Genomic DNA, 13,657 nt, shown 5'->3' on the forward strand with positions numbered 1-13,657 from the left:
GGCTTGGAGCGGCCGGGGGAGTGCGGGGAGCCGTTGGGCGGTGCGTGGAGGGGTGCGGTGCCAGGTCGGGGTTCCCCCGCCGGGACGGTGGCGAAGGGCGCGTTTCTCTCCTCTGCGTGCGGGAGTGAAGCGTGTATCCTTGAAACCCAGGGCGCCTCCGGGAAAGGGGCTTTCCGGAACGGTGCTTTAATTAAATATCGCTCTTAAACTTTTTCTGCCACAAATGACGTCCACCCTCTTCCCACGCCAGGCCCTAGAGAGAGGGGAAAAACTAAGGCCGAAAGAATTTAGGATGCGCCCCCAGGGGTTGTTATACCAAGGTGAGAAGTGCTGGTTAAAGTGCTTTAGCTGTAATGGTCGACGAATATAAGCAAAGCGACGTTGACGGAAAAAGGTGATACGCTTACATGTAGTAAGAAAAATAAGCTTTTGAGTACCATGTGTTTCTCAGAAAGAGATTCTGCTTTAATATAAGGGAACCTGAGCATTGGTAAGTTACTGATGGCTTCAGATACACATATGAAGAGGTGGTGGTGATGCTAGCAGTTAACTTTGACAGCCAGTTTAGTCTTACACCATATAATGCTATATGCAGGAACTTTATTAAAGATGTTTAATACTGTAGATTGTGAGTTAAACCTTGCACTGTAGGGAGACTTAGATAGTCATGGGCTGTTTGTTTACTTGGGTTTGCTGAAGACCACTTGCAAAAGCTCCATTTGGAAGCAAGCCAGAAGAACACAGATAAATAGACAGGTGGGAGACCTTTAGAATGAGAACCACTTTGTGTAGAATGAGAACCACTTTGTGCATTTATTTCTGAATAATTCCTTACATGCTCCAGTTTACTCCTTTTGCTATACTAAAAACAAAAAAATATTGTTGGGAGAGAAATAAAGTTTATTAACCAAAGAGTTACTTAGAGGGGAATAAACGTTAATTAGTTCTTGTATAATACATTGGCTACTATCTTCGCACATGTAACGCTCACCTTATAGCTTGAGGTCAGCCTTTGAACGTGCTTAAGTTATGTCAATAAAATTTTTGCTAACATTTCCCACTAACCTTGGGAGCTTTAAGATAATCTTTAGAAACTTTTAGCACTTCAACATTTAATTCTTTTCTTGTTGTATCAGAGAAGGTCATTTGAGATTTGTTTTTTTTATACTAGAATGGGTGATGAACAGATTTCCATAGTTTCATGTAGTCTTAATGTGGGGACTTAATATTGGTACAGTGAGGAGATCCAGTTGATTTTCTGAGGTACCTTCTTCTATCTCCCAACCTCATATTTCTTTTTGTGATACATTTGTGTTCATGCTTCTGTCCCTTACGCTTTTTGTGGGGATAAATTAATATCTTTCAAAAGCATACATAGCTTCAGATGTTTTGCTGTGTTTTTGCTATTCTCAGTGTACATTACAAGAAACCTGTAAGCTTTGTCATACAGGATGGGTTTTATCAGATTAAAATAAAAAATTTTTGATGTATGTTGACAAGTTCTCTTGTACCTAGGAAGGTTCAGAATTACATAACAGTTGTTTTTGATGCATGCTTATAACAAGAGGGCAGAAGTCCATGCCCTATAAAATTTTGCAATATGCTAGCAGCTTTTTTTTCCCTTAATGGCAAGAGGTGTACAATACAGGTCTTTCATTGTATGTTAGGAAGAAAACAGTAACACCCCGCTACCTCTTTTCTTTTTTTTTTTCCCCTTTAAAACTTTCTTGGGAATTACTGAAAAGGAAGGTTTCCTTAGATAGAAAAAGAACATCTTCTGTGAGATCTTTGATACTCCACACACGGTATCCTACCTCATCTCCTGTTTATCTTAACTAGCATTCACCTGTGGTATACCTTCCTGTCACACTTCAGTGTGCCCCCAAATGTTTGAGTTTTAGTGCCAATTTTAGTGCCCATGAGTATGGAATAGTGAATCAGTTGACTTGGAAATCACGCCATACAAGTTTTCCTTCATGTCTTTTCTAAATGTGCTTCAATACTTATTTGCATTAATTTTTTTTTATCTGTACTGAACAATGAATAGAAAACTGAAGAGAGGTGTTTTTAAACAAGTTATAGGATCAAGAATAGGACTAGAATTTAGGACTGAACAATAGGAGGTTGCTGTTTTAACATACAACAGCCTTTGTCTACTGATGAACTCTTACTAATATACAGGTGACGCCCAGAAAATGTCACATTTGGCTCCTAAACTAACCTAGGACTTGTGAAAACATTTGTGCTATTTGCCCCACATTTTCCAAAAATTGATAGTGCAGAATACAGAAATGTCACCAACTGAAGCATGCAAAAGCCATGTGTTTGTTGTACAGCTAATGAGTTGGAAGCTATCTGAGTTTCCTTAGACTGGAATCTGAGTTTCTAAAGAGTTTTCTGTGGGATCACAGAACCTGACTACTTGAAATGTTTGCATAGATATAATTTTCTTGTGCCAACCAGAATAAAGCAATGGGGTTCTGGAATTCATACAGTGGCTGCATGTATTCAGTTAAATTAGCGTATGTCCTTCAAGTCTATTCCGGTCTCATCGACATACAAGATACACAAGGAAATTCTGGGAAGCTTGGGAGATGAGCACGTGGCGTTGGGAGTGAGGTGGGAGCGTCAGGGACATACTTCAGTTTTTTTCTTGCACTTGATGCTCAAAGGAAGCAGGAAAGAGATCAGACTAAACGTGCTATACTATAGTATTTCTTAGAGTTGTAAGGAGGAGAATAAAATGTTAAGTATGCTAACAAGAACACTTGCCTTGTGTGGGTTAATTACCATGTTTTATGATACTTTGCTACTCGTAGGTGTAAATATTGTAGCAACTTGTGAAAATTTTCAATTATTTAATATGTAATGAGAATCTTATTTTTTCTGTAGCAAGAACTTCCTCTTTAAACTAGTTGGAATGTTTCTGTGCCAAATACACTGGTTTTAGTGGTATTGTATTCTCTCTCATTGAATAAAAAGGATATGCCACTTTTTAAGTAATCTTTCTCTTAACAAATGCAGGTTTTGCTTATCTCTTTTTTTTTTTCTTTTTTTTTTTTAAGGAGGCAAGGCAGGAGAACAATGATACCTAATATATGTGCTTTTTTGAGATTAAAGGCAGGGAGCTGAGCTTACCGAATTGGTAATGCCACATAAGCTTCTTGAAGGGGAAATGGAATCGTGAATGTACTTCAACAAAAATTAATGATTCTTTGTGGGAGTCTGAAATAGTCAGGTCAGAAATACATAATAAGAAAGGCAAATGTTTGAGTGTTCAGAAAATTTGGATTGTTCTCTGCTGCTGCATTGGTGTTGTCTTGGTGAAGTCAGACAGGGCAGCTATAAAATGTAGAAAAGTAATTAAAATATAGGGAGTTAGCAGGCATCTTCAGAAATCTCACCACATCTTTCTTCATGTTGTCTTGGCAAATGTTGTCATTTATATTGTTTTCATTATAGAGAAGGAAAATGTGGCATGTTTTGCAATAAATAGTGTATTGGAAAATACACTGTAAGAAAAGAATTTCTGGTAAGAGAACATACCAGGTCACTTGACTTTCCTGTTTTTAACCTATTATTTGATACTCAAGGGCATGCAATTATCATTTTAAAAACCCTATTTTTGTGCAGAAAATTTCCCCCCACACTCCTTTTACTATATGCAAAAGCGATAACTTGCGTGTGGCAGGGATTTTGACATCCTTCATCTGTCTAATTTCTGTGTGCATTTTTTTCTTGTTTTGGGGGATGTTAAATAACAAACCAATTTTTCTTGATAAATAAAATAAATAAAACACTGCATGTTTTCTGTGACAGTTTTTCAGTATATTTCTTCTGCTCTTCCCACTTACTTGTCTGTAAACATATGAACCAATAAGATAGTTGACTGAAGAAATAAGATGTGGCTTGCACAAGATCATGTTAATACTGTCTCGGATAACTTGAGTGTGGTTCTTGGGAAGAAGGTACTTTTCACAAAATAGTAATTTTGAACTATGGTATGTTCTAATCTTCATAAAGTGTCATGAAACACTAAACACTTCTTGATCCAGAAGAGGAACCAATAGATGATGACACATTTTTATTGCTTTTTTAGTTTTTTCAGGTTTCTTGTTTTTCTTTTCTTCTCTCTTTTGTTGCATTGACTCTGATCTTTCTGTGCTCTCTGCTGTCAATATTTTGCAAAGAGTAAATCTATACTCCTAATAGTATTCACGATTATCTTCTTAGTTTTTGGGGTTTTTTTGAAATGACACATTGTTACATCAGAATAGAAACTGAGTGAAACCCAACTCTCATAGTGTAATGGAATGTATGATGTCTTTTTCTTTAAAGCAGGTAGGCTTTCTGCATCTTTCACTTTTGGGAATAGAATGTTAGTTTTGTTCTATCTTCAGAACCAAACCTGGATTCTGGAATAGCAGTACAAATTTCATTCTTTTTTTTAGTTTATATTCATTTGTTGGACTTGAACTGAGGAATAATGTTGGCATACTTCTCCCCTTTTGATGTTTATCATTTTAATGAATTGTTATATTTATCTTCATTCCATTTTTATTTTGCTAAGCTGGGTAAGCAAGACTAATTTTTCTTCTATACAACAGACTCTTTGGTCACAATAGTAGCTCCTTTCTATAGTTCTTGTAATTAGAACTCCTTTTTCTTGAAAACAGGAATTCAGAATTATGTGTGGGATTCCAGACAAGTTGTTGCTCATGTGCAACAGAGTTCATATTTCCCTATGCCTATGGCAAAGGAATTCATAGAAGGCCCCTCCCCCTTTTTTTTTGACCCTACAGGACTGCATCAGTTTATAGTTGACCACAGAATTACTATACTCCCAAGTAACAAGCCCTGACTACACAAAAGAAGCTTGAATCTGTCCCTATGTGCAGGAGTTTTGCATTTCATATGATTTTATTTCCTCTGGCTTCTAGTATGCCATTTTTTTCAAGAACAGTCACTTGTGTGTGTGATACTCTATTCCCCTTTTGTTGCAGTGCTTTCCACTTCTGTCTCATCAAAATCTGCCTATTCTTTTCTGGCAGCATTGTTTAAAAAAAAAAAAGTTGGATATAATTTTTTGAGAAACTAGTAGTTGTTTTCTAGTACAGTTTTTCCATGTTTGCAACATCATACTGTATTCTTGTAGAAAACTTCTTTCTCACTTTCAGATTACCCTCTTATCCCATTTATTTAATCTCAGATAATTTACAGAGCCCAGGTTGCATCTTGTGTGAGTTTCCTTTTTTCAAGGAAATGACTGATTCATTTTTTCAGTATTAGATTAGTCCAGCATGTCCTAAATCTGCTAACGCTTACTGCATTTTTATCCTGTTTTCTGTTTTAATACAATTGAATTCAGACCATGACCCTGATAATTTTTTTCTTCTTTAAGTGTTAACTACTGTGTTGGGTTTTTTTCTCTCTAAGCATATGATAACACATTTCATTGGATTTTATTAAATTGCTCATTGCAATTTTTTGGGACAGCTCTAATGTTTTAGTGTAGACATATTTTCATTTCCCCAGCTTCAGTGTATTAGCCTCCTCAAGTTATGCTTTTACCTTGCAAGGTGTTAATATATTTGCACTCCCACTAACTAGCCTGTATTTATTCCTGTATTTAGTGGCATTATTTCTATTAGAAACCAAGGCACATTTTATTGTCACCAGTACCTCCACAAAATAGTATCACTTCTTCTGTGTTTTTTCATTATTATTATTTATAAGTCTTAAGAGATTTCACTACTCTTTTTGGACTGTAGGGAAGGGTTTTGTGGCTAGAGAAAGAGGTAGCACAAGTGATCCTCTTCTGCAAAGTAGAAGTAGTAATGTAAGGTATCCCTTCAGTTCCTGAGCAACAGATACTCTTCAGTAAGATGCTTGATTTCAAGCAAAATTGTTGAAATAGGGTGAAAGATCCCATGAGTTTTGTGCCACAACTGTTCCAGCACCCAAATGTAATTTTCTTGGATGAGTTCCTGGAATTATTGAAAATGGCAAAGGCATTTAACATTCGATAATAATGTATCTCTATGACAGCATACACAAATTAACTCTCAAAGGGCATTCTTGATTGTGCCTTATATTCAGAAACTTTTCACCTGCAAAAGTGAAGATGTTCCTTTTACCAGTGGGGAAGGAAAATATTTTATAAGATATTTCTGTAAAGTTGGGGTAATTTTCAAAGACAACAATTTAAGTGGAGGATACCTTTTGCTCAGTTCTCCTCAGACAACTAAAAACTATTGGTTATGCATGTGTAGTTTGATTAGGTGTACATAACAAAATGCCTTCTTGTGAAAGCTTGAGGAAAAATTCAAACTATTTCATATTTGTAGTTATGTAAAAAGGGAGGTGGAACAAATCAGTACCAAAGTGCTGTTGAGAAGCGAAGCTATTGGCAATAGCAAAGAGCTGCGTCTTCTGAAGAGATGCAGAGATCTCTGTAAAACTTCCTCCGAATCTTGCAGCGCTCTCAACTTACTTAAATTGTTTGCTAAGCTTTTACCAGAAACATAGGAGGGAGTGAGTGGGGGGACTGGTCTCTCTTCTGGTTTTTCACACCTCCTGCTCTGGGGTCCTTCTCTAATGAGTAATCGTAGTTCGTGCCTCTGCTGTTGCTCCTGGCTTTTTGAAGCAACAACATGAATTGTCAGAATTCTTAACAGTCTCTTTGCTGCCCTTGACCCTGGATATCGGCTGGAAAACCACCCAGAATCACTGGTGTTGCTTTCCTGAAGCTGTGGGCACACAACAGTAGTTCATTGATTTGTACTGGGTTAATGTTTGGAGAGTAGCTGTTGACGTGAAAGGAATTTTAAGACAGCAGGTGGGTGGGTGGAATTTCTCTCCCAAAGTTTTCTTTTCCACAGCAGAGATGCAGTTCAGTGTGAAGAAATATATGTTGTATCGGAACATACCAGATTTGTTTTGCAAACAAGTACTTCCATTTCCCTAACTCTTTGGATTCATTTACATGGCGAAATACATATGCAGCAAGTTGGATGTCAATTTATAAGTTACGAAAGCTCCTGGTTAACTTACCCTGTGAATACCTACATTAAATGTCTGAAGTGGGCAATCTGGGTGACATTGGTGGCTGTCAGGAACTGTCAGTCTTCTGGGAAGGACAGGTTGGAGGCCAGGTATTTAGCGCACACTGATTAGACTGATCCCTGAGCCTTCTCTTCTCCAGCCTAAACAACCCCAGTTCTCTCAGCCTCTCTTCATATGACAGGTGCTGCAATCCCTCGGTCATGTTTGTGGCCCTTCGCAGGACTGGATTTAGTCTGGCATGTACTGGGGAGCCCAGAGCTGGAACCAGCACTCCAGAGGTGTCCCACTAGTGCTGAGTGGGGATGCAGGATCCCCTGCTGGCAACAGTCCTAATACAGATTAGGGTGCTGTTGGCTGCCTTTGCTGCAAAGGCACGTTGCTGGCTCATGTTCAGTGTGGTGTCCACCAGCACCTCCAGGTCTTCTTCTGAAAAGCTGCTTTCCAGCTGGTTGGCCTCCAGCTGGTACTGATAGCTGGGGTAATTCTTCCTAAGGTGCAGGGGTTCGCATTTCCCTTTGATGAACTTCCTAGGTTTCCTGTTGGCCCCTGTCTCCAGCTTGTCAAGGTCCCTCTCAATGGCAAGACCACCACTCCTCTATTCACAGCATAGTGAACTGTTCTTTGACTTTTTTCTGTAAACAAGCCATTCAGTCTCTTGAGTGCCTTTAGCCCCCCAATACCATTGCATGCATGGTGTCCGTAGTGATAAAAGTCATAAGGCTCTTGAAATAAGTCTGATTTTATAGTCAAGGGTCTTCAAAAAGCTTAGGGGAACAACTTCTTCACAAATTAAGCTAAAATTTAGAGATTCTTTAATGTGGTAGGGATCTCTGGACAGCAAAGATAAGTTTCAAAACTTGATGTTTTCAGAACGTAATGCTTATCAACGTTGCATGCTGTGTATCATCATACTCATTTCTGAAGAGTGTTTATGATAATATAAAGTCTAATAACTAAAGCTGGCTTAAGAAATTGTGCTACTGACTGAAAATATTGCCACTTGTGTTTTTTCAGACGCTCCTATTGCAAAAGCTGCTGTTGAAAAGAAACAAATTTTTTTTATAAGAAGAGAATGGGTAAGTTCATCTTAGGGGGTTTTTTCTGTTTCCTATAATGTGAAGCATTTTCTCTCTTACATCGGTAGAGGAGGTAGATTGTAAGATTTTAAATGTTGATCTTGTCACTCTTGTAGCCTCAAAAGTTAATGGAACTTCCTGCAAATGTTTTTCAGGAGGATTTTTTCAAGTGACTGTTCATTTGTCGAAGACTTGTTCAGAGTGCATCTATTTAACAATAAATTTCACTTGCTTAATATGCATAGTGCTGAAAATGTACATGCTAAAATAGGATGCCTTTAGGCTTTTATAGCACTAAACTTTTAGATAGTGAACAATAAAATTTCGCTATGTACTGTTTTAAATATTTTTGTTTGTTTGTTAATGAAGCTCAGCCTGTTGAATTCTAGTTAAGAGATCATAATAAGGACTGATTTCTGATCAATTACATTGTGTATGTGATCTGACTAAATGCCTGAAACTGTTGCATCTGCCGCTACATATGACCAGTTAATGAAACATGATTGCACAGATTCTGCGTTTATCTATACTTTTTGTGAATGTATTTCTAGCATGTTTGGCACTGGCAGTACTTTATTAAAGTTGGCAGTAACTACATGGTAATTCAATTTTAACTTCAAATTCACAAAGCAATTTACTTGATTGGGGGAACATTGTGTTTGCTATAACGCTAGATACAATGCAAGGTACTTTTTCAATATAATTAATATAATTTCTATTCTTTGTTTTATCAGAAGGAGAAACAACACTAACAATCTAATGTCAAGTTTGTAGTCTATATCTGTTTTGTTTTCTATAGTTCTGCATATCGTCATGAAATACTGGTAGTATATTACTTTTCTACAAGTATACAGATCTATTCTGTTGTACTTTTCCAGTCTGGAAGAACTTCCAAAACTTTAATTTTTAACTTTCTGTCAAGATTAATACTGTTCTGAAAATCAAGTTTTATGTGCAGTGTCAAATTCAAGTATATTTTAATGGAATTCTAGCAATACTTGCTGTATTAGTCTCTCAGAAGATACAGTATTTGAAAGAAGGCATTAACTTTCCAGTTGTAATTTGATAGGGATTGTGTATTTAGTGGGGTCGGGGGGTTTTATACTCTACCCCCCCCCCCCCAATATTTTAATATTACTGCAGTCTTTATTACTTAAGAGTTTACACATTACAAAGACCAACTGCAGAGACAGTCTCCTTGGTGTGATGGTGTCCTATAGTGCTGAGCATTATAGAGGCACAAAGGAGTCAGTGATTCCTACCCCAGAGAGCATGTGTGCTGCCTAAATAGACAAGATGGGGAAAACATTAAGACTACACAGCATGAACAGTGCAGTGGTGGCAACAGTAATGTTGTTTTTTTTTTTTTCAAAGGTAGTGATGTTAGGAGATAATAAATGAATGAGCAAAGAGAAGGAGGATAAGGGTTATGGAGAAACAAAGTAGAGAGCGAGTATATAGTGAGACAGAAGGGAGAAGGGAAATGGAAAAAACACTGAAAATTGCTGTGGGGAGAATTTTCCAAATTTCCTTTGGTTTTGTGCTTTTGCACTTTCCCTGTCTTCCACCAAAGGTCATAACAGGGGTGTGCACTAACACTGTATGGTTCTGGGTCTGCCTGGGCAGTGGGGAGGAATCCTATTTCATGTCATTTCTTCAGTACAGGAATACTGACCGCTTTTATTCTTACCTGTGCTTCAGAAAGCTCTTTTTTCCTTGCTGTCTGTATTTTTAAATATTAGATATGTATTTAGCTAACTCATAGTGAGTACTAGTATGATAAACATGACAGTAGCCTTATGGAAGAAAGCAATAGGATGTTCAATTCACCTGTGAATGTCTAAAGGAAAATTTCATCCCTACATAGATTTTAGAAATAGTGTCAGAATTTGGTGATGGACAAATGAGAGAAGACACATGTTAATTAAAAAATTCTTACTTTTTCAAATTCTTACTTTAAAACAGATTGCTGAGCGCTTCAGAGAAGTTGTCTTCAAATATGCAAAATGCTTCTGTCTCATTTCTGGTTGTATTGGGTTCTTCTGTCTGCAAACCTAGTCATAGAAGAGACTGCAGCTTGCATTCTTAGTGATGTGAATCAGTCATTGTGTTCTGAAACTATTTATCTGTTTTCCATTATAGATGGAGAAGAGAAAACATACGGTGGGTGTGAGGGCCCAGATGCTATGTATGTGAAGTTAATATCCTCCGATGGCCATGAGTTCATTGTAAAAAGAGAGCATGCATTAACATCAGGAACAATAAAAGCTATGTTGAGTGGACCAGGTAAGTACAAAAGATTTAGTACTGTCATGTCCTTTGTTTTCATTTTTGGATGGTTAGCGATCTTACAGTATTAGTACTACTAGTTTCCTGTGTTATGAGAACTTGAGGATATTACATGAAACATGTAGTAGTCAAGTTCAAAACAAAAAAAGAGTTGGTAGTTCTTCATTGCCATCTCCATAGTGGAACTTTTAGTATTCTTTGCTGGGGTGGCTGGGATGGAGTTCACTTTCTTCATAGCGGGTCATACGGTTCTGTGTTTTAGATTTGTGACCAAAACAATGGTAATGGCTGGTAGTACACCAGTGTTTTAGCTGTTGCTGAACAGTTGTTTGCACAGTACAGTGTCAAGGTCTTCTCTGTTTCTCACTCTTGCCCCTCACCCGGTGAATAGACAGGGGTGCATACAAGACGTTGGAATGGAACGCAACTAGGCAGGTGACCCGAACTAACCAAAGAGCTATTCCATGCCATGTAATGTCATGCTGAGAAGTAAAAAAGGAGAGGGGGTCTTAGGGAGGTTAGCCACCTTTTGGTTGGGAACTGGCTGGGCATCAGGCTACCCATGGGAGGTGGTGAGTGATTACCTTCGCATCAGTTTTATTTGGTTTTCTTTCTCTTCTTCCACTTGTCTTTCACTTATTAAACAATTTTTTTATCTCAACCCATGAGTTTTCTTGGTTTTACTCTTCCTTTCCTCTTCCATTATCCCACTGTGGGGGAAGTGAGCAAGCATCTGTGTGGTGCTCTAGCTGCCTGCTGTGGTTTAGGCTACAACATATTTACAAGATCCTATGGCAAGGAGTTCCTGAGCTTAATGAAAAAAGTGATCTTAAGTTTGAGAGGAGGGTTGATAAACTTAGAGGAGGAAAGGACCTTATGTGTTACTGAATATATGAGACTACCTTTGTGCTAAGAAGTGTCTGAACTAATCCTTGAAGACTGAAAGGGTGGAGGAGCAAACAAGGAGAAGTTAACATGTGTGCTTTCCCTCTTCTGTACCCTCAACCTTTGGTCGAGTGATGAGCAGAAGGCTACATGGAACTCTGGTCTGAATATGGTTATTCTTATATTGTCTTTTCAATTCTGGTGAGGGGGATTAGTGGAGAGATCCATTTGCTTAATATATTTTTAAATTACTTAGTAATAGTTGGGCAAGCTGAGCAATTAAAATAGCTTAATATTCTGCTAAATACCATTGTAATGGCTGCATTTGAAAAATGTAGCAGATCTGTGGTGTCTGATCCACTCCATGTCACTCCCAGACATGTAAGAGTAGTTACAAGACCTGCTCTGCATTTGTTCCACAAAGTGAAGACGTAAAAGGTGAAGTAGCCTGCTTAGAGGGCTAAGGAGTCAGCATTCAGTAACATTTTGTATAAAAACTAGCAAGATAAATGGGTTCAAAAAGAAAAGTACTCTTGCTGTCTACTTCAGTAGGTCATAATTTTACTGATGTGTAAGTGTTCTCTATTTCAGTACTGTGACATTGCTAATATGCTAGCGTTTCTCCTGTTGCTTCCTACTGTTCCTGTGCTAGAATTCAAGACAGATTAGCTTCAGTGCATGCAGGTATTTCTACACAAATGTGTATAGACATTAGTAAATAGCTCTGCTTTGTAGTTAGAAGAGGATTTCTATAGAAATAGTGGGAACCAAACCTTGCTAGGTCTCCCATAAATATGGAGTACATGTTAGTGTGTTTTATATTGTCTTTCAGCTTAATGAGTTGAAAGTCTAGAGAGATGAGGAAGAGAGGGAGAAAGATAACAGTAGAAAGGCTGTGAGACTAACTACAGAATGACTTCATATCATCCAAGTTCCATCCTCACAGGCACTAAAGAAAGCTAATTTCAAATACACTTGTGTTTTGAGATTTGAGCTTTGGATAAATTCCTCAATGTCTAATAAGGATAAACTTGTACTTTATCCTTTATGTAACCTTTCCTCCAGTACAACTAGGGCTTCCCCATCCCTCCTGCCTGCCTGTTTCACAGCTTACCAAGTTAATGCATCTTTGAGGTTTCAACCCTCTATCAAATTTGCCTGAAACTCTCTGAGAAATTCAAAGCTAGTGGGATTACAGAAGGGGCTACTAATAAGTGTGCATGTGCAGATATAGAACATCTATAAACCATTTTTTTTGCTTGGGTAAGAGAGCTAGAAATTTGGATTGATGCTTCTGTTGGTGGTTTGTTGGTTGTGGGGTTTTTTTGTAAACGTTGTTACTGTGACCTTTAGAGCTGAGCACACTACAATTTTAGAGCACCTATCGAGCAAGCATCAGAATTAAACCTAAATTTCTGATGTAGTTGTTCAGAATATTGTTAGTAGGCTGTAGCCAAAATAAACATGTTGTCATGCAAGTGACCCTAATATTGAGGTCTGTGAATGTGGCCCATCCAGCTTTACATTGAAGAATCTAATACCCAGCAATATGGAACTTCTGCGAATCTATTTAGAATGTGTTGTATTAGTGTGGTAAAACATTCCATTTTGCAGTGAATTGAGATTCTGATTTTTGGTTTGGTGTTTGTTTCGTTGTTTTTTTTTCTACAGGACAGTTTGCAGAAAATGAAACAAATGAGGTGAATTTTAGAGAGATCCCATCCCATGTCCTATCCAAAGTATGCATGTATTTCACCTACAAGGTCCGCTATACTAACAGCTCTACGGAGATTCCTGAATTCCCAATTGCACCTGAAATTGCACTGGAACTTCTGATGGCTGCAAACTTCTTAGATTGTTAAATAAAATAAATTATAATAAAAAATGTAAAACTTTTTTCAGTATTTAATACATGTAGTTCAGTTAGTAACTTTTTTCAGATAGCATGTTGCGTGTGTGCTGTTGAGAACTGTAAAGTTCACTGCAGAGGCAATTGCCTTCAGTCCTTTTGCATATAGCAATCATTCAGTTGAAGTTTGTTTTGCTGCTTACACAAATAAGGACCTTTTCAGAAACTGAGACAAATAAACAGATATGCCAATTAGTAGATGGCTATGCCTTATCCTTTAGGTGTGGTAGAACCTTCTTTTAATACAATGACCACAGAAAATATTGGAGTTTAGTCTAATGCTCTCTAAAAGGTTATTATAGTTAAATATGAGTAGCTGTTTAGGGTTTCTAACTTTCTCTTATTGTTAAAGTTTCTAAACATCTGAACTTAATCTCCTTTGTAAGGCAGCTGTCCTTTAGCGTAGTCCTACTAACTAGATTAGAAGTGCCCT

At 37.7% G+C, this 13,657-nt stretch overlaps 1 protein-coding gene across 1 annotated transcript; it reads left to right on the plus strand.

Moving 5' to 3' along the window:
* The first annotated feature begins 8,076 nt into the window (after positions 1 to 8,076).
* Positions 8,077 to 13,422, plus strand: TCEB1 (transcription elongation factor B (SIII), polypeptide 1 (15kDa, elongin C)). Its single transcript, XM_010284772.1, has 3 exons — positions 8,077 to 8,141; positions 10,284 to 10,427; positions 12,987 to 13,422. The coding sequence occupies exons 1-3, from the start codon at positions 8,138 to 8,140 to the stop codon at positions 13,175 to 13,177; spliced, it is 339 nt and encodes a 112-aa protein (XP_010283074.1). The 5' UTR covers positions 8,077 to 8,137; the 3' UTR covers positions 13,178 to 13,422.
* Positions 13,423 to 13,657: the final 235 nt, after the last annotated feature.

This window comes from Phaethon lepturus, unplaced genomic scaffold (genome assembly GCF_000687285.1).
Source record: "Phaethon lepturus isolate BGI_N335 unplaced genomic scaffold, ASM68728v1 scaffold52473, whole genome shotgun sequence".
Taxonomy (NCBI): Eukaryota; Metazoa; Chordata; class Aves; order Phaethontiformes; family Phaethontidae; genus Phaethon; species Phaethon lepturus.